We start from the raw sequence: 27,843 nt of genomic DNA, 5'->3' as shown, positions 1-27,843 counted from the left end.
CTTCCTGACTTACTTCACTTTAGAATGACAATCTTCAGTTCCATCCATGCTGCTGCAAATGGCATTATTTTTTTCTTTCATATGACTGAGTGGTATTCCATTGTGTGTGTGTTTGTGTATGTGTATATATGTGTACACACAACCCCACATCTTCTTTATCCAGTTGTCTGTCAATGGACATTTGGGTTGTTTCCATGTCTTGGCTACTGTAAATAGTGCTGCTGTGAACACTGAGGTACATGTGTCTTTTTGAATTAGAGTTTTCTCTGGATAAATGCCCAGAAGTGGGGTTGCTGGATCATATGGTAAGTCTATTTTTAGTTTTTTGAGGAATCTCCATACTGTCCCCCGTAGTGGCTGCACCAATTTACATTCCCACCAATAGTGTAGGAGGGTTCCTTTTTCTCCACACCCTCTGCAGCATTTATTGTTTGTGAATTTTTTAATGATGGCCATTCTGACTGGTGTGAGGTGATACCTCATTGTAGTTTTGATTTGCATTTCTCTGACAATTAGTTATGTCGAGCATCTTTTCATGTGCTTGTTGACCACCTGGATGTGTTCTTTGGAGAGATGTCTATTTAGGTCTCCTGCTCATTTTTTGACTGGGTTGCTTGTTTGTTGTTATTTTTTTTTATATTAAGGGTATGAGTTGTTTGTATATTTTGGAAATTAGTCCCTTTTCAGTCACATCATTTGCAAGTATTTTCTCCCATTCTCTTGGTTTTCTTTTCTTTTTGTTGATGGTGTCCTTAGCTGTGCAAAAACTTTTAAGTTTAATTAGATTCCATTTGTTTATTTTTGCTTTTATTTCCATTACTCCAGGAGCTAGTTTGAAAAAAATATTGTTGTGATTTTTGTCCAAGGGTGGAGATAATTTTAGACTTATAAAAAAGTTGCAGAAAAAGTACCGAGTTCACATAAACTCATTACCCAGCTTTCTCTAATATCAAAGCTTATACGGCCATAGTACAGTTATCAAAACGAGGAACTTAATTTTGGTAAAAAACTACTAAGTAAACTACAGACCTTAGTTGAGTTTCGTCTGTTTTCCCCCTAATGTCTCTCTTCTATTTCAGGATTCAATTCAGGATCCCACGTTGCATTTAGTTGTTGTATCTGAGTCTCCTCGGTTCCATGACAGTTGTTCAGTCTGTCCTTATCTTTTATGACCTTGATACTTGTTGTTGTTGATTATTGGTCAGTTATTTTGTAGAATATCTCTTAATTTGAGTTTGCCTGATATTTTCTCATGATTAGATTGAAGCTCTGCATTTTTTGACAAATTCTGCAGAAGTGTTTCCAGTGCATCATGTTGGGGAGTACAGAATGTGGATGTGTCTTATTACTGGTAATACATAATCTCAATCCTTTGTTAAGATGATATCTGCCAGTTCTCCCCACTGTAAAGTTACTTTTTTCTCCTTTGTAACTGCCACGTATCTTGGAGGAAATACTTTAAGTCTGTTTAAATATCCTGTTTCTACTCAGATTTTTACCTACCTATTTTAACATTCATTTGTGAATCCTGCTTATTAATGTAGTGTCTGCCTAAATGTGAATTTGTATTTTCCTCATTCCTTCTATATTTATGTTAATTGTAGTTGTCCCTTCGCCCCATTTAAAAAAATATTTCAGTTTATATCAGAATACATATTTGGTTTTTTCTGTAAGTTGTCATCCAGGTCTGTCATCTGTTTTGTTGCTCAAATTGTTTCAGCTTTGCCCATTAAGAGGTCTTTTCAGACAGGCTGTTGTGTCCTTTTGACATGCACTGATCCTTTTTTTAGCTCTCTAACTTCTGGCACCACAAGATGTTCCAGGGTCATCTTATATTTTACCCTGCCCCAGCTTTGGAATCAGTTGCTTCTTCAAGGGGCCCCAATTCCTTTTATTTGGATAATGGTATTTAGAAACCAAGTTTTGGATGCTAGATGTGTTAGACATGATTGCTTCTTCAAGATCTCAGGAGACAGATCTAAGAAATACATGTATGTCTGCTAACTCACACATGCACACACATCTATACTATACTATTCTTTATGTTGGTCAGGCCCAGGCATCTGTATTGAAAGAGATTGAATGGAGAAGAGGAAGGGAATGTAAAATACACTTAAGATCAGTGGTTCTCAAAATTTCTGGTCTCTTAAATATATTGAGGAGTCCCAACAGTTCTTGCTTCTGTTGGTTTTATATATATATATATATATATATCAGTATTTACCGTATTAGGAATTAAAACTGAAATTTTAAATTTTATTAATTTATAAATAACAGATCTCATTACATGTTAACATATGACATATTTTTAATGAAATATAATATAAAAGTTTTTATGAGAATTTGTTTTACAATTTTACAATTTTGTTTATTGTATAGCTTGTTATAAATTAACTGGATTCTCATATTTGCTAATACGTTTAGTCTGTGGTGACATCGCATGTTCATTAGCTTCTGGAAAATGTCACTATATACTCGTAAAAGGAAAGTGAAAAAAACAGGTATTAAAATGAAAGGTTTTTTTTAAATTTTATTTTATTGAGTTATAGTCATTTTATAATGTTGTGTCAATTTCCAGTGTACAACACAATTTTTCAGTCATACATGAACATACATATATTCATTGTTACATTCTTTTTCGCCGTGAGCTACCACAAGATCTTGTATATATTTCCCTGTGCTATACAGTATAAACTTGTTTATCTGTTCTACATATACCTGTCAGTATCTACAAATTTCGAACTCCCAGTCTGTCCCTTCCCACCCCTCTCCCTCCTGGCAACCACAAGTTTGTATTCTATGTCTATGAGTCTGTTTCTGTTTTAAATTTAAGTTTATTTGTTGTCTTTTTTTTTTTTTTTTAAGATTCCACATATGAGCAATATCATATGGTATTTTTCTTTCTCTTTCTGGCTTACTTCACTTAGAATGACATTCTCCAGGGACATCCATGTGGCTGCAAATGGCATTATGTTGTTGGTTTTTATGGCTGAATAGTATTCCATTGTATAAATATACCACATCTTGTTTATCCAGTCATCTGTTGATGGACTTTTAGGCTGTTTCCATGTCTTGGCTATTGTAAATAGTGCTTCTGTGAACACTGGGGTGCAGGTGTCTTTTTGAAGTAGGGTTCCTTCTGGATATATGCCCAGGAGTGGGATTGCTGGGTCATATGGTAAGTCTATTCCTAGTCTTTTGAGGAATCTCCATACTGTTTCCCACAATGGCTGCACCAAACTGCATTCCCACCAACAGGGTAGGAGGGTTCCCTTTAAAATGAAAGTATTTTTGATCTCATGGACCACCCTACCCAAAAGAGTGTCAGGGATCTTCAGAAGTTCCTGGACCACACTTGTTCCTCACAGAACCACTGAGAGAGATTTACCGAAATTCTTTACTGAAAATAAAAGTACGAATACAGTAGAAGGATGGACCCAGAAGAACGGCTGTGAGGAACAGGAGAGAACTTAAATCACGATGCTATAGAAGTTAATAGAATTTCCAGGTAAGATGGGTAGGATGGGGTGGTCAGCACGGTTTCAGGCAGGTTTACTTGATTTGATCACTTCATCTTATAATTATCTAATTTAAAGATGCTGATATAGCAACCAAAATGCAGATTTATAATGAGAAATATTATAGGGGAGTAGACTAGAATGTTTGTTGTGAACTGTGGATCCCTGAATCTTTTCATAATCAAAAGATAGTTGTAGACTTTCTCAAACTCTGACAGATATAGCTGCTTTCAAAATTTTGCATGCAATCGTGGGTCAGGCAGAAGGCAGGGTTCTGGGTCATAATTCACACAAAGGCCAGTCCATTGATGTGGTGCTTCTCCTCCCTGTCCTATTCTGTGTCTTGGTGAGCTTGGAATTAGAGATCTTCCTGTTGACTGGTTATATCCACCTGTTCTTGGCAAAACCATCCTGGGCATAAACAGATAAACACACACACACACACACACACACACACACACACACACACACACACACACACATTCTTGGTATTAAATTTCTCCTTTTCTGGACTTAATGAACAGTCTCAAATATTGTTAACATTCTTCATTTAGGCAGCATGTTTGCAGTACAGGTAATTGTTTTATATTTTTCTTTTTACATGTAAACATTTGTTATACTTCTGGTCATTTTGATTCAGTTTGTTTCCTAGGCAATATTTTGAAACAATTTCCTTCTAGCAATAGTTAAATATATTTTTTATATGACTGTGTACTATTTTACTCTCAGAATAAACCATTTCTTTAGATTTGGAGGCAGTTATTTTGTATGTATACTTACTACAGATTATTTCGAAAAGTTTAGCCATAAGAAGAAGGAAGCTATTGGAAAAATTTTGGTCCACGAGAATTTATTTCATAGGGTAAATTTCAGTGTGCTTTTAGGCAGAGAAGGTATAGTTGGTGAAGTAAGGGAGATTGTTTTAGAGAGGCAGTGAAGCTACAGAGCCTTGGAGATGGGTAGGAATGGAGTCAGTAACAGAGTATAGAGGAAAGCACAAAGCTGCTTTCTTTTTACTCAAATGGGTAGGAAGATGAATGAGAATACCAAAACTTGAAAATTGAAAGGAACACATGGCTCCAGAAACGGAGAGCAGAGGTGGTAAGGACAGATAACTTCTGCCAAGTAACCTAGGTCTTTTCTGTGAAGTAGACCGTGTAGAATCTTGAAAGCTGAGCTGGGGAGTGTATAATTGATATCATGGGCAACAAAGAGCTTATTGTTTATTCCTTACTGGGGAAATGGCAAGAAAACAGTTGTGTATTTATTTGTGGAAGAGTACATTGGTAGATGATAATGCCCTAAAGCATCAAGGTTGAAAAGGTTAATTGGAATAAAATGGATATGGATGTAGGATATTGAGAATGAAGAGAAAGAAGAGTTCAAAATGATTGTCAGGAGTCACCTTGTTGTTTGGGAGTGAAGGGTAGACCAAAATTTGCAAACCACGTGAAATATCTATCGTATACTATGTCTGGCAACATTATTTTAGGTCCCTTTACATTTGTTACTTCACATATTAACATTATTGAGTCTGGAAGAAAGTAGTTGGGAAGAGTAGCAGGTTTGGAAGGAAAAAAATAAAAGGGGGATATATGTGATAAACCTGCAGCTCTAATTAAGTCTCTTGTTTCATCCATGAAGCCTTTTGCAGTTCAAATCTCACTAATTTCTCTGATTCTTGCCCTTATTCCCTGTACCATTCATTTAGGGTGAGCCTCATATGTGCCATTTTATTAGTTTATTAGTGTTACTAGTTTTTTTTTTTTAATGTGTCAAAATTTCCCATCTGCATTTTAAGACCTTTGGAAAGGAATTTTATATTTAGAATGTTCTCAGTATCTGGTGTTATCCTCTGTCTATAGTACAATCTCAGGAAATTTAAAACTTTTGTTGTATTATTTTAAACTGAATAATTTATGGGAAATACCAAAGAAGAATATCTTACTTTCAGATATCAAGATAAGATACAGGTACATGAAATAGTTAAATACAAAAGTAGGATAGTTTGTTTATTTTGGGACCAGACATGAAAAAAGTCTTGAAAAAGGAAAAGAGTCATTCTGGATTCTGGGCTTGAGTTACTAGTGATTAGAATCAAGGGAAGGATTTTTTCATTTTGGAGAGACATCTTTATGTTTAAGGTTGAGAAAATGAAGAGAGAGTGATCAAAAATGAGAAAAGCCTCACAATAATTAAGAAATGCGTATCTTAGAAGTAGCGAGAAAGAATCAGCTTGGGCAGTGGCAGGGAGTGAGGAAGCATGAGCTCTACCTCTTGAAAGAATTTTGGGGAAGAAGTTAGATGAATATAGAAGGTAGATGCATGACTTGGGAGTCATGCCTAATGGCTTCCTTAATCTCAAAGTGGGAGGCTGAGAGAGCTTTTGTCAGTGGATGAGCCAGGGTCTTAGAGTTTCAGGTGGAAAAATGTCTGAGTTTAGTCAAATCTTATGAAAGGGTAGTTGACAGTGTTGATGGTATTTCTGGTTTGGTAGTGAGAACAGCATTGAAATTGAGGCTCTCAAATGTAGGTAGGAGGTTGCACATGGGACTAGATTGAATGGCAAAGCTTAAACGATGGGAAAGCAACCAGAGGTTTTGTTTTTGTTTTTTAAAAATCTAACATATTTCCTAGCCTATTAGTTTTCTTGATGTTCTAATGAATATGTTTCAAAAATCCAGCAAACCCGTCTTTTCAAGTATCACACATCTGCAGATGCCTGCTTTGATTAATTATACTTTGGTTTATTTTAGGTGAAAAGTAACACTGAGAACTTGATTTTTTTTTTAAAGGTAGTTCTCAAAGAAAAAGTAGACAACTTACGGATAAATTATTGTCTCTTTTGCCATGCTTAAGAAGTTTTCATGTTTTTCTAGACTATTGTACTTTTCCTTTGGTCAGAGATTCTTATCCCAAACTTTTTGCATCTCTTTCTTTCTAGCTGCCTTATCATTTTCATACCCATCTCTTTCCAACATCTTTTCTAAGCATCTTAGACTGGACCACACTGGACCATGTGTGGGTATAAGTAGAGATTACTTTATCCCATTTTTGAATGATAAGTCTGTTGGAGCATTCTAAAAATGTAACTTGCTGTATGCTTATTGGCATTCATAAGGCTTTGATCTGTTGATATAGGTTTGGGTCTGTGCTTTTATAATGGTAAAAGTGTGCCTCATATTTGAGAATGCTAGTACCAGTATGATCACTTTCCATATATGTGGAAATGACTGAAAGTTTTAGATATATGTATTAATCTTTTCACTGTTTGCACTTGAAGGCTTTTCCTTGGTTTGTGAATAGCTGCTAATTACAGAACTGATTTGTGAATGTGTCTTAAACTCTACTCAACACTTTTGCTTAAAAAATGTTCCTCTCTTTCTTATGGCTGCATGCTATATTTTCACGGTTTCTTTGTAATTTATAAGCTGACAGAAGTGTTGGAACTACTTTTTGGTGCCTCTGCAAAACAGGACAGAGCAATTCAACAGCTGCTTAGTCTGTTGTCATTTCTCCTTATTCATACCCAGTCTTAAATAGTTGTATTTCAGTAAACAGCATGTCAGAGATGGTACCACGTCTGTATTCCAGAGCCTTGTGGAGGTGACTGCTGTTCTATTTTATGTTTCAAATAACGATACCAAAAGAAGCCATAAGAACGGTCACTAGGACTATTCTATAACCTGACAGAAAGAATTGTTAGGTAAATAATCATTTACAGTCATGTTTTTGTGCCCAGGTTCTCTTTGATTTGCACTTCTCGCTGCTGCCCACATTTCAGGAATTTATGAAAATTTACCAGTTCTTTGTCAGTCTGAAATTCCTGGCTTATGTTGCATTTTTCTCATGAACATCTCTACACAGCTCTGTCTTCCAACTTTACACTGTGCATCTGTCAGATGTTTATACTCTTTTGGACCATTTTTTTTAAGAGTAGTTTTTGAAAATGTAACCATTAGCACATTGTACTTTCTGGACCATTATCAAGATTTTTTTTTTTAAAGCTTATAAACAACAGAAATTTATTTCTCGCAGTTCATGAGGCTGGAAATCTGTGATCAGGGTGCCAGCATGGTTGGGTAAGGGTCCTCTTCCAGGTTGCAGACTTCTCATTGTGTCATCATGTGGTGGAAGGGTCCAGGATTTTTAATGTAGTTCATAGCCTGTTGAGTTGAAAGTTTCTTAGCTTTAAGATACTTATGTTTTCATTTCAGAAATAGATTGAAAATGTAGCAGTGAGGAGTGGATGACTGTGCACCATCGATTCTGATGAGAATTGATGTTATCATTAGTGATTATAGAACCTCTGTATATTTTTTCAGGACAAGCAACTCCTTACATCTGTGAGAACTGAGATCTAAAGATGAGATAACACTGTTGACATCTTAATGTTTCTTGTAGGATTTCTCTACTTATTATGTAGTTAGAATCATGTCTTGTATATAGCAGCAGCCTAAAACCATACGCAATTTTATAAACACATGTGTGTTGATGATTTATTGTAGAGGCCAGGAAAATACTGGCTAAGATATTGCCAGAAATAATTGAACTTAACAATGATTAAATATCATTGCTAGTTTATTTCATCTTTTTTGATGAGATTACCTTTTAGAATTTTGTGTTGTTTTTGTGGTATTTTGTAAATTGAGAGAAAACTCATCATGAAGTCTAAATACCCTTTTTATCTCCAAGTATTTTAATTGATTTTTGGAATTTAACCTTTTTTGTGTGCTTTTAACTTTTGTATCAGTTTCCTTAAATGGGAGAGTGAAATTGTCCTTGCTTCTACTTTATTCCGCTGGGTCATATTATCTTTTCCCAGAACATCCTTAGCCTTTTTTTTCTAGATAAATTTTTGTAAAATCCTAGTTTGTTGCCTCAATTTATATGCTGTTGATTCTTATTTTTCAATTGCCTGTTAATTTATTCTTCAATGCACACATTTACTTATACACACATACATAAATAATCATTCTGGGAGCACCGATATATAGGTTTAGCACAGGATTAAATTAAACATGTAGTGGCTTTTTGTCACAATGGACTTTTGTTTATTTCTAAAATTGGCTTTTTTTTTTAACAGATAAGTGTAAAGCAGGAAATTACTTTTACTGATGTATCTGAGCAGCTGATGAGAGACAAAAAGCAAATCAGAGAGCCAGTAGACTTACAGAAAAAGAAGAAACGGAAACAACGTTCTCCTGCAAAAGTAAGAGAATATATTAAGGTGGTAGTCCCTAACCTGTTAATCCTAAACTATTGGTTATTCCTGTAGGCTGGACCTTTAGGCAGACATAAGTCTCACGTGGCTTAGTAAAGTTGGAATGTTACGTCAGCTTCACCTGGAGGAAGGAAGGGATGCATGCCTGTACGGAGGTGGTGGGCCATTGCTTTAAATTTTTCCACTTCTCTTTCACCGTGTCTTTTTTTTAAAAACAAACTTTTCTTAGCCCATCTCTCTTTTCTTTAAGAACTAACAGGTGGTATTCAGTGCCCTTGCTTCTCATTCATAGTAGTTTTACATATTTTAATATTATGGTTTCAGGAAAATTCTGTACCAGTTACTTATCAGGAAAAGATACCTGTGCTAGAGTAGAATGTAAGCTTGATGAGGGTAGGGACTTCATTTTATTCACAGCTGTATCCCAAGAGCCTGGAATAGCAGGCATGGAATAACAGACCCTCAATAAATACTATGGGTGAATGACTGGATTAGTAAAAAAACAAGTGACCCACAAATACTGTTAGGAATTAGTTGCTTTTTTTCCTCTTCAGTACAGTAGTAGTTGACTATATGTAGCGTTTTGGTATTCCTAGGAAGTCTCTGAACTCTGTGTAATGTATTTACGTCTTTATAGTTATTTTTCTCTTTTGTTTTCTTCCCTCATATAGTGAAGAAGTCTTTTTAAAAAGATCACTTAGCATGACTTTTTTATTTTGAGGGCTACTTGTTTTTGCTTTTGTGATTTAAATCATCATCACTAGCATTATTTATATATTTTGTATTACTTTTGGACTTAGTGGTGTGCTGAACCCAGTTTGTGCTAGCTTGCCAGAGCCAATTGGTAAGTTTTCAGGAATTTTACAAGCTGGTACTAAATCAAACCATTGGTAGCTTAAAATTAGCCATGGTGAGAATATTTAAACCATGGAAATCAGCAACCCTACCCTCTGACTCTTTAAACTCTTGTTAAACATTTACCAGCATACCACTGCTTTTGGAATATATAAGGATGGCTTCTATAGAAAATTTTGAAAAACTAAAATAACCCATAATCACATTTCCTAGAGGTAAATACCTTAATTTTCTGCCATATTCCCTTCTGTCTTCAAATTTGTATAGGTAGATTGAATTTCTCAATTTGTAACTTAAAGTATGTATAAGTTGCTTTTAATGTTACTGAAGATTTTTTTTCATATTTTATTAGCTGCATAATGTATTTTTTTTTGACTATCACATTATATTCAATGATTGCTATGTTGTTGAAAATTTGTTTTCTCTTTGCCTTCATTTTAAATCATGCTTCACTTAAAATATTTGTGTATGGGTCTTTATGCACTGCTGAATCAAAGGGCATGAAGTTTTAAAAAGATTTCTTTAAATAAATAAATAATATAATAAAAGGTTTCTTGTTAATGTTACTCCTTCCAGAAGTGTTGTATCAATTACATTGCTACCTGCAGTGGTTCTAAGATGGTGCTGTCCATACTCTAACCAGCTTTGAGTATGAAACTTTGCTTTTTTGTAACTTAAGATTGGTATCTCATTATAGTTTAAATTTAATTTCTTTGGTTATTGATCGTACTAAGACTTGTTTTTTGTCATAATTACTGACATTTTATATTTCATGTTTTGTGCAATCCCTTTATCCACCTCCCCCTCCCTCCTTCCATTCTTCCCTTTCTTTTCTTGGGGTTAATATCTTTCTCAGTGATACATATAATGAATAAATCAAGTTCTTTATATATAGAACAATACCAGGTTTTGAGGGAAATAACTTATAAAATTGTGATAAATGATATTTTGCATTCACTGCTGGTCTGTGGGAAATCTATTACAAGTCTTTAAAAACAACATTATATATATATATATATATATATATATATATGTTGTATATTTTCCTTGGTATTTTATTGCCATGTTTTTCTGATACTATTCTTGAATGTAATGTATTCTAAAATTCTGACTGAAAGTCAGAGTATTATCTTCTAGTAGGATGTTATTTGGAATCTTTGTATGTTCTAGGTGTTTCTAAATACAGATCAGATTTTTACAGTTTGTCATTTTTGCTTGTCTAATTTGAGCTAGTTAAACTTATTTATAATGTATTATGATATTTCTAAGGGTATTATTTAAGTATTAATATATCTATCTAGTTGCTCGATGAAAGAGTTGGCCTATTCTAAGTATACTGTATATAAGAAAATGTGTTGGGGCAGTCTTTTTTAGGGAATTCTTAGGAAGGTGAAATGACTAGAAGTAATATATGGCAGACAGAGGTGTGAGAATAACAAAAACAAGTGGTTTTAAATTGTCCTGGCCTGTTACCTGTGAATTAGGAAATGTTTTCTACCACAGAAGGATTTTATGCAGATTGTTGAGATAACATTGTTGAAATCTAAGAATCCTTTTTAGTGAAATATAACGATACTATCTTAATCCAATATGATATGCATTTTATAGGTCTTTTCACACTCCTTAGTAATTCAATGGTATAGAGCAGGGTGCTTTTTAATTACCTACTTCTCCTTATTCTGAAATGATCTCCTTTTTCATTCTCTCAGCAAATAATTGCCTGTTATATGCCAGATCTCTTATCAGGTGCTGAAAAAGGAACTGGGTTTTTTGTTAATAACACTATAGATGATCTGAGTAGAAATTAATTATTCAAGGTTATGCTGAACTCAAGAAGGAAGAGTATATTTCACAGATCAAATAGATTATGAATTATATAGAGAATCCTTTCCCAGCAATTTATTATATACATCATTTATTTCCAGAAAAGATTCGTGATTTTGATATCAAAAAGATTCTAAATCGAATGATTCAAAATGAGGAAAACTTAATTAAAAAGGAGGAGAGAAATATAGTATAGCTGTTTGTCATACTTTCTCCTACATGCTAACTTCATGGTGGAAGGAGAGGCTTTAAGGTGAATAACTGATTATAAGACTGGGGATGGAAATATGAAACAGTACTTAAGAGAAAAATGAAGAAAATTAGTAAAAGAATGTGTTCGTATTTTATTTATCTCATTTCCCCAGGGAATTATGCATTCTGGGTAAATAACTTTTCCACAGAACCAAAACCTAACTTTAAAAAACATATGGATGTGTAATTCTTTCTTTTAAAAAGCATGACATACTTCTTTGCCTAGTATTCAGGAAATACGAGAGAAATAACCTTTCCTAAAGCTCAGAGTCATTATGCTGAAAATCAGTTATCTGTATACCATGTTATATATACCATGCTTATGATACAGTAAATTTCATGTCCTGATGCTGAAAAGCTTGCCATTTAAAAATGAAATTTGCTAATATGTAAAATCAAGTATTGGGACAGTAAAAAATCATGAAGAATGGAAGAAAGTGACACTGTGAGAGTGGGGCATTAGCAATAACTATGATGGTTAAGATACTGAAGTGGCTATTGCTCTGGGCTACTTATTTTGTTGTATGTCTTTGGGGTTGCACTGTATGTCCATTTCTAGTTGAATTTGGAGAGTGAAGGGAATTTTAGAAGATCTCACTCCCCACCCCAAGTTGCAATAAAACAACTCGTAATAGGTAAGAAATTTAAACTATCTCCTCTAAATTGTTTTTTGGGTTTCGGTGGTTTAAAAGTTGATTTTGATTGCCTTAAGAATGTGTGATAAAACTTGTAATCATTGGTTTAATATATACTTTAATAAATTCAGTAATACTAGTGTCTATGGTGTAAAATGGGGAAAATCATGTCTGCCTTTTAAGAGAGCAAAACTTTCTCACTGAAGGGTGTCAGGTTTCAGTTATCCGGTGGCAGTGATCCTTGAGGAGTCAAAAAATCTCTGAATTGAATAGGCAGAGCTTAGTGCTTGGCTGGATGAAAATTGGCATATTATTTAAATAAATCTATATCTATCTATCTATATATCTATCTATGAATGGACTGTGAGGTTAAGAAAGCAGATTAATTGAAGAGTTCCATTTGGTATTGAAATTTTTTACTGAAAAATTCTATTTTAAATTTATAAAACAGTTAAGGGGAAAAAAATCAAGTGTGTTGAGTATTATTTAGATGATTACTAATTTCTCCACTCTTGATAAAGCCTGATTGCATGATCTTTATAATATAATATATTTCTCCAAAAGTAGGAATAACAGGAGTCAAATCATGTGGAGATATTATAGCAGACGACTTAGGACTTAAACTTTAAAATTTCAAATTCTTCAGTTCTAATAATGTTCATATGTTGAAGGGAAAAAGAAAAGCAAAAATATTTTATGGTACTCGTAGCAAGTAAGACCACTAATCTCTAAGGCAAACACACTTAACTGATAGATCACCTTTTACTAAAAGATCTGGAAAGGATGTGAACAGAAAAAGAAGCCAAGTCTATATTAAGGAAGGTAATTTTACCTGCATTAATGAGCCATTTTTGTTCCACCAAGGGGCTTTGTTCTTTCCATACCCATTTCACTATGTTGCTACTTAGTGAATTAAGAAAAAAATTGAAACTACCACTCTATGCAAAAATTTTTATAAAGAATAAAGTGGTAAACTGTGAGGATGTTTGGTATGGATAGTAGGCAGCTGTATCAACATTTACAGAGTCTCACTATGTTCCAGATAGCATTTTGGGTACTGGGGTGATAGTGGTGAATAAAACAGAAAATATGTCAGTTCTATTTAAAACAGATTACAAATTGCAAGAGCCACTGGTGCTCTTCTGAGATAAAATAATTTTATTCTGTGTCTTTGGTAAAAGATGTGTGTTACCCTGCCCTAAGAAAAGAAAAATTGCATATAAAGTGTCCACTGATTTGATTTTTCTGTCTTTGAACTTGTAAATATGCTAGGTGTTTTAATTTGCTTATTCTAACAAGTCAGTGTTGACCGTTTTATCCATAAAATCCACCTTGAGTTGAGGCTTGAATCTACAATGAAAGGCAGCATTACCTCCAGTGCCAGAAAGCAATGACCTAGAACTCCTTAACTCTTCATGAAAGGGCTTTGTACAGTCAAGGATTACATCCGTTTCACATTAAGTAACTTGGGCTGGATTTGTTCCTTACAAAGCCTTTCCTTGAAGTTGCTATGCCGCAGAAAGCTATTGAGCTGTCATGGTTTTTGGCACTTGGATGTTGTTTGTTATCAACATATGTAAAAAAATACCTGATGCTATCTTGTTTTTATTCTGTTTTGTATAAAATGTTTAACATCTTTTTCTTACTTGTTTTATATTAGAAATATTTTGAATCATATTTTAAAAGAGTTTTTGCTTTTTTTGTTTGTTTTGCGCAGTGTTAACTTGAATATTATTTTCTGAAGTGGAGGGGTTGAAAAAATTTTAGATTGGCCAGAGATGAAACTTTCTTTTCTCAGTGACTCTCTTCAGGAAGCTGTGACACCCACTTACATTCTCCTGCCAAATGTTTCCCTCTGTGACTTTGGTGCATAGACTTTGAAGCATTGTTGACCACACTGGCAGGTTGCCCAGAACCCACATACCCTGTATAATTTGCATAATAATTACCATTGATTTACATACAGCATAGGCTGAATTGTCTTTCTGAATTGAAGAAAAAAAAATTTTTTTTAATTGAAGCCCCTTTCCCTTACCTACTCCCCTTTCTAGGTTTAAGAAGAGGGTCATAGTTGTGTATTTACAGACCCTAATCAGTTTCCACAGGCCTTTGTATTTTTTAAGATGTTTACTGGATTTTTCTAGCATCTGTAGGGCATAGTTTTTTTGCTCCCACTCTGTGTGCTTCCACCTCCAGTATTGTTACCCTCTCACTTACCGTACTCCTCCTGATCTTACCTCCTAGTTTTCTTTGCTTCTTATTTTCACATCATATTCTGTCATCTTTCTTCTCTCAATGAAGAAAAAAAGGAATCATTTGTTATTTTCTCTTTGCCACATGTCTGGTGAGAGAGGCAGTTTAATGTTGCACGTTGATAAATTGGAATAAATGAAGCCCAAAGGTGAGCTTCTTTCTAGCACTGTCTAGACCTGGCCCAAGATACTCTCAACCTCGGAAGCACAGGCAGATAAAGGTTGATCAGTCATTGTCACTTGTCTTCTCCCTCATATTTTCTCTAATTTAGTAAGGAATATGCTTAATAATAGTTTAGTAGTCGTAGAATAACCTTAGAGGTCCTAAACTGAACCAGGCTCCAAATTCTGTCGTAGGATGACTTGAAAACTTAGTTTTCTCTTTTTCTTCTTTAAGAAAAAAGGAAAAGGAAAATGTAACAGGTAAGCATTTATATGGTTCAGAAAAATGTTCTAAGTATGTACAGGGTAGAGTCTCTCTCCCACCATATCTCCTATCTGCCAAGTTCCCTGGACATCACAACTGAGGTTATATACATTTTATGTGTATCCCTCTCAAATAGTTTTTATGCATATGCAAACAAATATATTCCTATATATACTCTCTTGTATACAAAAATTAGCAAAATTATATACTAGATTCTAAACTTTGCTTTTTTAACTTAATAAATCTTGGAGCTCTTTCTGTATAAGTATATAGAGAGCTTTCTCATTTTATTTTACAACCACATGATACTAAATTGTGTTCGTTTTTCGTAATTTATTTAATCAGTCCTATACTGATTGACATTTACTACGTATCTAAAACAAGACTTTTGTCCTGCATTTGTGATAATTTGAAATTGAAAACAATGCTATACTCACCCTAGCAGAGAATGAGGGACTTGATTAGACATCAGCTTTGGAGAGGAGTGGGCAGAGTGCTGAGATCTTATTTAACCAACTTCCAGAGTTTCATTAGTGACTTTTACCCCTTCTGAGTCATATTGTACTTTCTTACAGTTAGTGATAACGTTATTCTAATAGCCTGTATAAGATTACTTAGGAAAAAATATTTCATAATCTCTAGTGACCATTGTTTGCATTAAAAGGTATTATCTTTTTTATAAATTACTATTACACTTTCAAAATTTCTTTCTCTTGTTTTGCCTTTTTTTTTTTTTAAACCAGATCCTTACAATAAATGAGGATGGATCACTTGGTTTGAAAACCCCTAAATCTCATGTTTGTGAGCACTGCAATGCTGCCTTTAGAACGAACTATCACTTACAGAGACATGTCTTCATTCATACAGGTATTTCTTGAATTAAAGTGGGCTTATGGCCCTCAAAATTACTATCTTTGCTATTTTCATCATTGTGTAAATATCATTCATTTCTAAGACTGTAGCTAACCTAGCATTTCGAATTAGAAATTTTATAGACCAGGATGTCAGAAAGAAACCAGGAAAAACTTTAATGAGAAAACAATTAGCATGGATGTGCAAAATTAATTAGTCTTAATTGGACACTTATTTGGCTTAATGTGTTCTTTTTAGCTAGAGAAATTGTTAAAGAATGAACTGTTAAAAGCCTGTCAACATTTATTTTTCTATGCAAGACGTCCAGATGGAGTTTGAAATAATGAGTTTGGGAATCAAATATAAAAAAGGATAATTAAGAATGTGAAGTTGTGGAGAGCAGAACTAAAAACTAATTAAGAGATCTTTGGAGAAACATACTAGACATGTATGTTGAGTTAAGGGGTTGGGAGGAGGACAGAGTAACAGGTTGATTTGATGAACTGGGAAAATTCAGTGTCCCAGAAGCCAAAAGAAGAGAGTATTCCAACGAGGGTATGATCAGCAGTAGCATAACCTTCCAGGAAGATAGAGAAAAAACATTAGAATAAATAGCAAGGTATCACTAGTAGCTTTTAAGGAAGCAGAATGTAAGGGGTGGCACAAATAGGTGGTGAAGAATTTGAGACATAGGATGGACTATTTTAAGAAAGTGTGGTAAAAGGAAGGGGAGGGAGTAATAAGGCAAGAGTGTTAGGGTATCTGGGAAGATTCTTTGCGTAGAGTAGACCAGAGAGTACTTTCTTTAAAAGGAAAGGCTCCAGCAGAGAGGGAACGTTTGAAGAGACAGGATTATTTTTTAAAGGGGATGTTTAGTAAGTTCTGAAGATTCTGGAGAAAATAAATGAAAGGGCATAAAGTGATGTCTAGCTGGGAAGAACAAGGTGGGTGGATCCCCTTCCAGATAAAAAGGAAGAAGGGATGTTTAAGACACACTTGATAACCTGTGGAGTCTTTTCTAGCCATGTGATTTTCAAATTCTATTTTAAGTTGTTTTCTTTATATACTTTTTTTCCCCCTTGAAGAATATAGATCATATTTAATCTCATTTTTTGTGTGGTTGTGAAAAAGTGAATTTTTAAAACTTGGGGGGAAAATTGAGAAGAAATAAAATTCTGTTAAGTTAATGAACAGTATAAAAAATTGTATAGATAACTGGAATTTTTCAGAATTTGGACTTGTAAGATTTCTCTTTCCTCAGAAATAGTAGCTATAAACTGTTTTATCCAGAACTAATTTGTGGATGTGAAATTATTTTAAGGTGAAAAACCATTTCAATGTAGTCAATGTGACATGCGTTTCATACAGAAGTACCTGCTACAGAGACATGAGAAGATTCATACTGGTGAGTGTTGCCACCCTTACTAGGGTTGTTAAAATTACCATTTCAAATATAGGGAAGAATTTTTAATAAGTAGCAACAACTTGTTGCCACTTTGATCAGTTTTGTTTCTTAAAGAGTATTTATCACAGCTCATCTTTTTTCTTCCTTCAGTAAATCAGTGTTAATTGTTAAGACTTGACTTAATGTGCAAGCCTAATTACTTTGAAATAGAGTTTCATAATTACTTAAAATATGTTTAAAGTGACAAAAGGAAGTTTTTGTGAAATAGCTGTTTCCTTAAATGTTTAACAAGTTGATACTAGATAAAATTATCATTCACAGTAATTAGTCAGGGGGAGGAAGCAAAATGCCTGAGTCCTAAGATAGCAATACCACTTTTTCTCCCTTTACTGTTTCATGTATATGTTATCATGTATATAGTTTACTATATCAAGAGAGTCATAATCTTATAAATTGGAAAGCCATGTTTTCAGTCAAGTTGTTAAGGATTTAGAAACAGATAGTTTTGAAGATCACTATAAAGGAACGCATACTTTAAAGAGTTAAGCCTCATTTTAGAACAAACATTTATTTGCATTTATTCTATTTTTTTTAACAAACGTAAACCAGATTTTAAATGTAACCTTCATTTAGTAAGCTGTTGACTTTTGACATCTCTTAAGTGTGTTGAGAAGTATTTCTTTAGAATTTTTTTCCAGTGTTTTACTTTTTTGTGATGGAATAAAAAGCAGAGTTGTGTAACTTTCATTCTTACATTTAAATAGAATTGAAAATGATGGTGATAATATATGAATATTGAAAATATTAAAGTTTTTCATTTTTCTCTGTATTAAGAGGTCAGGCAAGTACCTGCCCATTGTTATTTAGATGTGTTCTCATGGTACCTGCAGTACCTATGAAAGGGGATTCTTGGACAGTTTGTCATGTAGAAGAAGCAAGCTTTTCTGCCTGATAACTTTCCTTGATTTTCTTTGCCCCTAACAAACAAGCATGAAAGTGGCTGGTCTCCTACATAAAACTTCAACTGTATGGCACATCTGTACGCTTTAATGTTCTATTTGCTTCATTGTTCTTGATTCTTTTTATAGACTGTTTGAAGATAAGTAAGGTATTTTTGTCTTGTTATCAAGATACTTATAAGCTATACTGATCTGGGAATATATATTTAGAGCCACATATATATCCTCCATCATTTATTATTTTGTCCTTACTGTTCTTTTTCTGATGTTTTAAATGGCTTTTATTTTTGGAGGGGGATAGTGTCCTAAAGTTTTCCCATGTCAAGGCTTTCTCTGTAGGCTCTTAATTTAGAAGAATGCATTGAAATAGTTATACGACAGTAAAAAAGATTTTGCATATGTTTATCCATTTTTAAATTGTCAAGAAGGTAATCTCACCTATCCCCTGATCCTCAAAGGTTGTGTGGTGAGAATTACTAGTTACTTGCAAGCTCTGTTTTCCTTATACCATCCCTCATCCTTCTGGGTCTCATTATACTGTCAGTTCCAGTCTTCCAGCCCCCAAACCTGTTCTCTGTTCCAGTTGTAACATGGTTAAAAATCAGTACCTGCTTGGCTGCTCTCGTTACCAGTAAAGAAGTCTTCCCTGCCTTTTAAGAACTAGAAACAGCTTGATTTGGTTTTCAAACAGAAAAATTTTAAACTCGGCCTGGACAGGTTATTACTTAATTGTTTGCTAAATTTGGGCTAGCCTAGAAATGTCATTTTTAAGGGAGAGTACTGAGGCTGATCCCTGAAATTCTTATTAAAGCTTTATTCCTTTAGCCTAAGGCACTGAAATGGTCAAAATGCAGATATCCTTGGGATTGCATTTTTGGCAATTATTGGAGATTTGTATCTTTTGTGAATGTGTTGTAGATAGATCCTTTACTTAGAGTATGTTTGGGGATATAGGAGATAAGGTGAGGACTTGAAGCCAAAGTTGAAGATAATAGTCCTAATTGATCGTTTTGTTTAGGGTCAGAATTACTGCTAAGATACATACCATGGTTAGACATTCATTGTCACTGGCAGATTTACTTTGTGATCAGATGTCTTTATCTAAGATGCCTTTTCCTTTGCATTTTCAAATGCATACATAGAATAAATGTTAGAATGACATCTCTCCAGTTATGTTCTTTTCTAGTTACTTTGTCACCATTTTACTCTCAGGAAATGCCAGTCTTACTGCCATGGGGAGGGTTCGAGGAGTAAAGGACTTATGTACAATTTTCAGTATTTAATTTTATATTAATTTTCTGAATTCCTTTAAATAGTAAGCCACAGAATACCTATTCTAATATTCTGACTATTACAGCAAGTTATGGTTGTTTTTTATAGTTGTGGCAGTTTTCATAATCTGTTTTTTATCTCATTAGTAAAAATGTTATGAAATCGTTTCTATGTATAGGGAAGTTTTTACAAAATGATTTTCCTCCCTAAAATAAAAGAGATTTTGAAAACAAACCAAGTCATTCAGAATTATACATATTCATTAGGTTTCTTTCCCCACAAAGTTCTTTTTTAAGGCTTTAGTTCTTGAATATATAGTTTTATATATACAAATGTAGCAAGAAACACTGGAAAACCTGTCTTCTAAGTTAGCATTCTTCATGCTTGAAATATGTGTTGATCTTCCCTTCCTTTTGACTATGACTTTTGTTCACAACCATGTTAAATAGCTGAATAACAGCATTATTACTATTTTCTAAACCAGTTGGGCTAGTGGGGTGAAGTCAGAGAGAATGTTGATTTACCCTTGATTAAGTTTGTTCAACACTTTGTATTTCCTTCAGTATGGTTCAGTTATTAACAAAAATAGTTTTCCTCTCATTATTTTGAAGCCCTGACTTATGGTTTATTAGTTATAATAGAGAAGTCTTATTAAAAGGAAATGTTACAGACCTAGTTAAAGTCTTATTTGTGAAGAGAAGAAACTGAATACTGTTTAGGCTACTGAAAATGTTGCCTGCGGTCTGAGCTCCTGGCGTTGTGATTGCTGAAGCCAGACAGCACTGGCATGGACCGAGCTTGCCAAGAAAGGTTAAGCAGGGAAGTACAGATTGCTGTGACTGACATTCTCTGGTTTAACAAAGCTTTCAGAAACCAGATTTTTTTTTCTCTCCAGAACTGTTAATAATTCACATTAAAAAACATGGTAACATAAACATATAAAAAGCTTAACACTGTTTAACAAAACATTTCAGTAAAGATCTAAAAGAAATCATACATACGTACATATATATGTGTATATGTAAGCTATACCATCACTTTTTAAAGGTATTTGTGGGGAGGGTGTATGGGAGAAATCATCCAGAAAATTAACTCTGTTTAAACAGTATACCTTAGAAATGAAATATAAAGAATCAGAGGCTTTAATAATGAAAGTTGCATGGTTTGCAATTAAGTGTATGTATTTTGTGTGTGTGAGTATCCCTCCTCAAGTCATATAAAATGTTCTTTGTAGTTTATAGTGTCTGTAGTTAGGAAAAAAATATTTACCATTTGTTTTGACAAGTCTCTAGTTTAACAAATTGGGAATCTTTTGAAGGGGTCTCATTCTTTATGTATAATTATTAAATGATGAACATGTGACTAATGTGACTCAAAATTTGACAAATTCTATACAAGTAATGCAGACAACCTGTGCTTTAGGATTCAGATGAAATAGATGAGTGAGGATTCAGATGGGTGGCCCTGTGAGCTTGACTTAATGTGTTACATGGCAGTCAAATGTCATCATAGGAACAAGAGCAAAAACGCGGTGGAAACCAGGACCAGGAGAAAAATCTGGGCTGTACTCAAGTTGGGAATCTTTGAGGAAGGATAGATAGACAGATACACAGATGATCAATTCAGAAACACACAGAGCAGCAGGTTAAAAATCAGGCAGATACTGGATAACAGGCCAAGCGGTGTGTCAGATATACTAGTTTAAAAGAACCAGAAGGAGGCAGGTACTTCAGGATAGTTAAAAAGCTAGAAATTCCTAAAAGTCATCGTTATCATAAACATAATACTGTCAAATAGATTTATTAATTCCTGTTTTCTGCGAAGCACTGTACTAAACACAGTAAATAAGTTATCTGTATCATCACAGCAGTCCTTCCAGGAGGGTACTATTATTCCTTTTTTTTTTTCCCCAAACATAAGGAAACAGGGTCAAAATGATTAAGTAGTCTGCCGCAATGCACACAGCCAGTTAATGACACAGTTTAGGTCCTCAGAGTTCATGCCATTAACAATGCTACTGAAAGAGTAGATCAAGCACGAAGATAGTTTTGAGCTGACAAAAACTTTTGGTTTTAATTCTGTTTCTGTTAAGGTTTTTATTTTGTTCAGGTAAGCGCTTAGCCACTCCTGGACCTGGCTTTATGGCTTATGGGCAGTGAGGTATGCCCGTTTGAGATGAAGTCTGTGTATGTAGGAGTAAAAGCAAATTCCACCTGGTATGGAGTGAATAAAGGCAAGATGAACAACCTGTAAATGACCAGAAAGGGGTGGGTAGAGTGGGAATGAGGAGTAAGACTAGAAAGCTCAGTTTTAGAATTACATTGTCAAGCTTTGATGCCAAACAAAATGGTGTCAAATTTATCCTGTAAGTATTCTAAAATACTAGTGCATTTAACTGCCATGTTGGAGGAATATTACTGTTTTGTGAAGAAAAGTAGAAATTTGGCAAATGTGTTACTTTTTGTTAACTATAACTAATGTGAAAAATTATAATTTATTCAGATAATTGCACATTTATTAAGGTTTACTTTTAAATATTAAAAAATGTTTTTAAACAAATAAAACAACATTGTGAAGCTTCATTGAATATAATATTACTTCAGTTTTGACCAGTTCATGAGAAGTAGGCAAAACTTGGAAACCACTATTACAGTGAAACAAAGAAAATTATGTTTTCAGGACTTTGATTCTCTTTATTTCTGAGCAGTATGGGGTGAACTGATTTTCAGAAAAAGAGCTGAAAAAGGACTCCCCAAATTTAACTTCACACGTAGAACTGTCTAGTTTTTTTAAATGTTACTTCTGGCAGCAGTTTCTCATTTTTGGTGTTTTGGTCTTTCTTTTTTTTTTTTTTTTAACCATTTTTAATTACTTTAGAAATTGTGGTTAGTCTAGCAAGGTAAGTTTCTCTACTCTTTCACTTATTAGTTTGTCTTCTTTAATATGACTTCTTCCCTGCATCCTCCCCACCTGCCCCCAAATTATTTTACATTCTACAGAAGGTGAAGCATTAAGACAGTTAGTCTAGATCTGATGGTTTGTTTTACACATCCTTTGACACCGTTTTCTTCTGGAAAAATACTCAATACTTCCTTGAACTTAAACACTTAGGGAGCTTCAGTTTTCTCCAAATTAAAGCTGCCGTTTTGACAACTACTGCTTGTTATTCCAGAACCCAGTTGAGTGGATGACCAACATTCATGCCTTTCAGATCTTAATTCATTACGTTTCAGATACCTGAATCGGCTGACAACACATTTTAAAAATTTTTTGATCAAGTTTTTCATTTCACTGACTCACTTTTAATGACACTTAGGCTCAGAATTCATATATTTTATTTGGACCTTTGGTGGAAGAGTGGCTGTCAAAATGTACTGTCTGATTTGGACTCAGTCATGATGCAATTGTATTTAAAACATTTAGGACAGTCTAAATTTACTTATGAAGGTCATTCATTATTTTTCTGGGTACTTATAAGATTTTTAGATGTTATCTCTGAAGAGTTTCTATTTTTAAAAAATGCCTAAAATGTCATCATTTTCAGCCCATCTTTGAATTTCATGAGAGTATCTTAACATTCTTTGAAAGAAGCCACAATCATAATAACAGCTTCTACATATTTTGTAGCTTGTTTTGCTTTTCTGTAGATCTTTTGGAGAAAGTCTTAACTTCATGACACTGTTACGAAGCAGATGTAGGTTATAGGACTGACATCCTAATGTAGTACTAGGTGGTTACTTATCTATCCAGCTTTATCTCCCAAATCTGCTTTTATGCTGTTTGCGTAATTTGTCATTGATACAAGTGCTTCCTACTCTTTATTTCCTGGAGAACGCTGAGTGGTCTCCTGTCACAGCTGTGTAAAAAAGCTGATAGACAAATTAAGTTTCTTGATTTTTTTATCCCTCATGTATTTTTATCCCTCTACATTTTTTAAGGCCTAACTGATTCTTCCTTACCTACATTTCATTATCTATTTTGATTTTGACTTTCTAAGGGTGTTGAAAGAATGAATGCTTCCAGTGTGCATTTTTAATTATTCCAGAAAATATATTTGGTCAACTCTTAATTACCTTAGAGAATTGACCAGATTGTAGATTGATTATTTAAAAGTTAAAAAGACAAATGCGATTGTGAAAAAATAAAATGAATACCAACACAAAAAAACAACATGTTTATTGCTATTGTTTGAATAACAGTAGTATTCTGTATAGGCCTGTCATGCTTATATAATGGAGAAACTCTTCATTTTTAAAAATCACTTGGATATATTCTTGCCTACTTCATCTAGCTTTTAGTTCTTTATCATTGGATAGAAGAGAGAGACATGGAGTCTGATCAGCTGTAACTCCAGAGTCTTGAGAAAGTCTTAACTTTATTCCTATAGGAAAAATATCCCTGTTATTAAGATATTTTATTTTTTATATGAGAATTAGGGAGAAATGGACGATGGATTCATGGGAGCCTGGAACCTAGAAAAGATACTATTTTAAAGTGTTAGGATTCAGTGACAAATGCAGGGGTTTCCCATACGCAGAAGCCATGGACATAAATATTAGGGACTGGCCGGGAGACATTTGAGGGTGCTGTTAATGCTGCAGTGGACATAGGGTTGTGTATATCTTCTCAAATTACTAGTGTTTTCATTTCCTTTGGAAAGATACTCAGAAGTGGAATTTCTGGATCATATGGTAACTCTAGTTTTAATTTTTTTTGAGAAACCATCACACTTTTCCATAGTGGCTACACCAATCTACATGCCCACTGACGGTGCGTTAAGTTTCCCTTTTTGTCGCATCCTCACGAACACTTATTTCTTGTCCTTTGATAATAGCCATTCTGATAGGTGTGAGGTGATACCTCATTGCGGTTTTGATTTGAATTTCCCTGATGATTTGTGATGATGAGTATCTTTTCATGTGTCTCTTGACTACCTTTGTGTCTTTTTTGAAAAAATGTCTATTCAGGACTTTTGCCCATTTTAAAATCTGGTTGGTTTGTTTTTTCTTTTTCGATGTTGAGTTGTGTGAGATCTTTGTATATTTGGGGTATTAACCTCCTGTCAGATATATCATTTGCAAATATCTTCTCCCATTCAGTGGGTGGCCTTTTCGTTTTGTTGCTGGTTTCCTTTGCTGTACAAAAGCTTTTTAGTTTGATGCAGTCCCATTTGGGATATTTAACCCTTTCTATCGCCAGAATAAAAGTTTTACTGAATTAGGGTCACTTTAAATTTTAAGTAGGCCCTTAATGCCTACTAGGATTTATTTGTTTCCTTAGTCTGTTCATCCTGCCACATCTAAACAGGGTCCATATTTCAACCCATGGACTAGTTCCACCTGCTACCTGTTACTGTAATTAAAAATTCTGTTGGAACATAGCCATACCCATTCCTTTACGTAAAGGCTATGGCTGTTTTCTCCCTGTAATAGCAGAGTTGAGTAATTGTGACAGAAATTGTATGATCTTCAAAGACTAAAATATTTACTGTCTTATCTTTTACAGATAAAGCTTGCCAACCTTTCTCCCAAACAGATATTTCTTACTTTCTCCTTTCTGTAAATCTCCAACATTTCCTCCTACCTTCTCACTTTCAGCTGATTACTGCTTCTTCTTTCACTGAGAAAACAGGAACAATCAATGAAAATTTTAATAAGTTCCGAGTATCATATCTATTCACCTGTAAGTTGGAAAATTTTGATTTTTTGGAGGATGATGGGCTAATAGTGTTTCATTTTGCAAAATAGCTGAGGATTTTTCTAGTATTTTGTGTAGATATGTATATAGTTTGAGATTATTTTTTTCATCTTAAGGGCAGTATGTTTTGTTAGCTTCAGATTTTTTTTCATTATTTTAAATTATACATTATACATTTTCATTATTTTAAATTATACATAATTTACATGTAATAAGATTTATCATTTTTAGGGCATATACTATGTATACATATACTATGTATATAAAAATATAAGCATAAATTTGTGTAACCCACCATCATCACAGTGAAGATACAGACCAGTTCTGTTGCTCTCCAAAATTCCCCTGCAGTTTTCAGGTCAGCCTCTCCCCCACTCCCAACCTGTGGCAAACACTGATATTTTTTTCTGTCTCTTTAGTTTTGCCTCTTCTAGAATATTATATAAATTGAATCATATGGTATATAACCTTTTGAATCTGGCTTTTTCCATTCCTATTGTTGATGGATGGGTAATTAAATTTTTTTTATTGTTGATCAGTATTCTTTTGTATGAATATATCGTAGTTGATGCCTCCATTCCTTACTTAAGGTATATTTGGGTTGTTACTAGTTTTTGGTGTTTACGAATAAAGCTTCCATAACCATTTGTTATAAAAATTTGTATACAGCTTTTTTTGTGAACGTATTTTCACATCACTTGGGAAACTACCTAGGAGTGGAATTGCTGGGTCACATGTTAAGTGAATATTTAATTTTATAAGAAACTACAAAACTTTTTTCCAAAATGATTGTACCATTTTGCATTCCCATAGTAACTTATGAGAGTTCCAGTTGAAACTGCATCATCACCGGTGTGTAACATTGTCACATTTCTTTATTTTGGCCATTCTAATAGGTGTGCACTAGCATCTCATTATGGTTTTAATTTATGTTTCCCTAAGGACCAGCTATGTTAAGCATCTTCTCATGTGCTTATTTGCCATCTGTGTGTATGTATCAAATTTTGACGGAAGGGGTGTAAAGTGCCTCTTCAGTTCCTTTCTCCATTTGAAAAGAAATAGATTGCTTTCTTATTGTTGAGTTTTGAGTACTCCTCATATGTTTATTTATATATCAGATATGTAATTTGTTATTTTTTCTCTCATAGACTTGTTTTTTCTAATTGATAGAAAACCATTGTTTTCTTCAAAGACTTCTTGATATTTTCCAAGATAATACTGCACTTAATTTTATTTTATATATAATATTAACTTCATATTTCTAACTGTAATGTAAAATAAAAAGTAAATGATAATGAATTTTACATTAATGTGTTTTCTGAAATATGCAGAAATCCAAACACAAAAATTTGCCAAGAATATTAGGCTTTATTTTCTGCCTATTAAGTATAGAGCAGAAGTTTTATTATATGTTTCAAAGAACAGTATGAATATTTTTTATATTCAGTAGGTAATACAGTGTTCTTATATAACATCTCTTACCTAAAAAACTGCTTAAACTGTGTATTTCTTATAAATCCATGTTTAGTACCAAACTGAAGCACTAAAAGAAATTAACTTACATCATATGGAAAATAAATTACCTTTGGAAAATATTTTAGCATGTGACTTATATTTATTTTAATTATATGTAGAATGTAATTTATCAGATTCATGCTTTGCAACGATTAAAATGCTCTTACCACATTACTGAATCAATGGTGCATTTGAAATAAGCAAAGATCATCATTCACACTGAATAATCTTAAAGTACATAATGAAATTCATAGAGATCTGATAACATCAGAGAGAATAGGTCATGTAAAAATTTAGAACTACTATTGTAAAAGTATTATAGTTGTTAGTTCTAAGTATTAAATTTTAAAGCACTAAGGCAATTTGCTTGTTACTGACCATTTTTGAGAGTAGACAGGAAATAGTCAAGCGAAGAAGCATTTCTTATTTTGAAAAGCCAGTGTCTTGGATTTGCTATAAAATAACCCAGCCTCAAGTTGGCTTAATCCATTTTGGGATTTAGGTTATCATCTCCCACACTATGTGCTCAGAAAAAGGGTGAACCCTCTTTAAAAGAAGATAACATCATCCAGAGCCTGTACAATTTTTCATATAGTGTATTTTGCATTCAATAAAAAATGACATTGCATACCAAATGATGGGATGGAATCACAGAAAGGCAAGATGAAAAAAGATAATAAAAACAGTCTCTTGGGTGATCCAGACATTAGAGTTACCAGAGAAGGGCTTTAAAATTTAAACTATGACTAATATGTTAAAGAAAATAGTAGAAAAGACACAAATAGATGAAAAAATGGAGACTTTTACCAAAGAATTGCAAGCTATGAAAAATAGGAAAATGAAAATTTTATAACTAAAAAAATACAGTAATTGATACAGAGAACATATAAGTTTAACGGAATAATAGAGGCAGTAAAAGAGAAGGTTAATGAAATGGAAGACATCAATAGAAAATATCACAGGGAGAAAAAAATGAAAACATAGAAGAAAGACCTGTGGAATATAACCTTTCTTAACTTGGATATGGAAAGTGTTAGTCATAGTAGAAAAAAATTAAAACTTGAGTTGCGTTAATGCTAAGACCTTTTGTTCTTTAAAGACACTATTAAGAAAGTGAAAACTAAGCCTGTAAATAGGTACAGAATTCCTACTAATC

At 33.7% G+C, this 27,843-nt stretch overlaps 1 protein-coding gene across 5 annotated transcripts in view; it reads left to right on the top strand.

The window, feature by feature from the left end:
- Positions 1 to 27,843, top strand: part of ZNF148 (zinc finger protein 148) — a 106,479-nt gene that overhangs the window by 59,642 nt on the left and 18,994 nt on the right. For all 5 annotated transcript variants that reach the window (XM_032480853.1, XM_032480856.1, XM_032480854.1 and 2 more), the window contains 3 exons: positions 8,605 to 8,730; positions 15,731 to 15,854; positions 17,161 to 17,244. In XM_032480853.1, coding sequence (XP_032336744.1) covers positions 8,605 to 8,730; positions 15,731 to 15,854; positions 17,161 to 17,244 — 334 coding nt within the window. The remainder of the gene's footprint in view (positions 1 to 8,604; positions 8,731 to 15,730; positions 15,855 to 17,160; positions 17,245 to 27,843) is intronic.

The sequence above is a fragment of the Camelus ferus genome, chromosome 1, assembly GCF_009834535.1.
Source record: "Camelus ferus isolate YT-003-E chromosome 1, BCGSAC_Cfer_1.0, whole genome shotgun sequence".
Lineage (NCBI taxonomy): Eukaryota > Metazoa > Chordata > Mammalia > Artiodactyla > Camelidae > Camelus > Camelus ferus.
The sequence above is the reverse complement of the archived record's forward strand: the minus strand, read 5'-3'. Positions and strand labels throughout refer to the sequence as shown.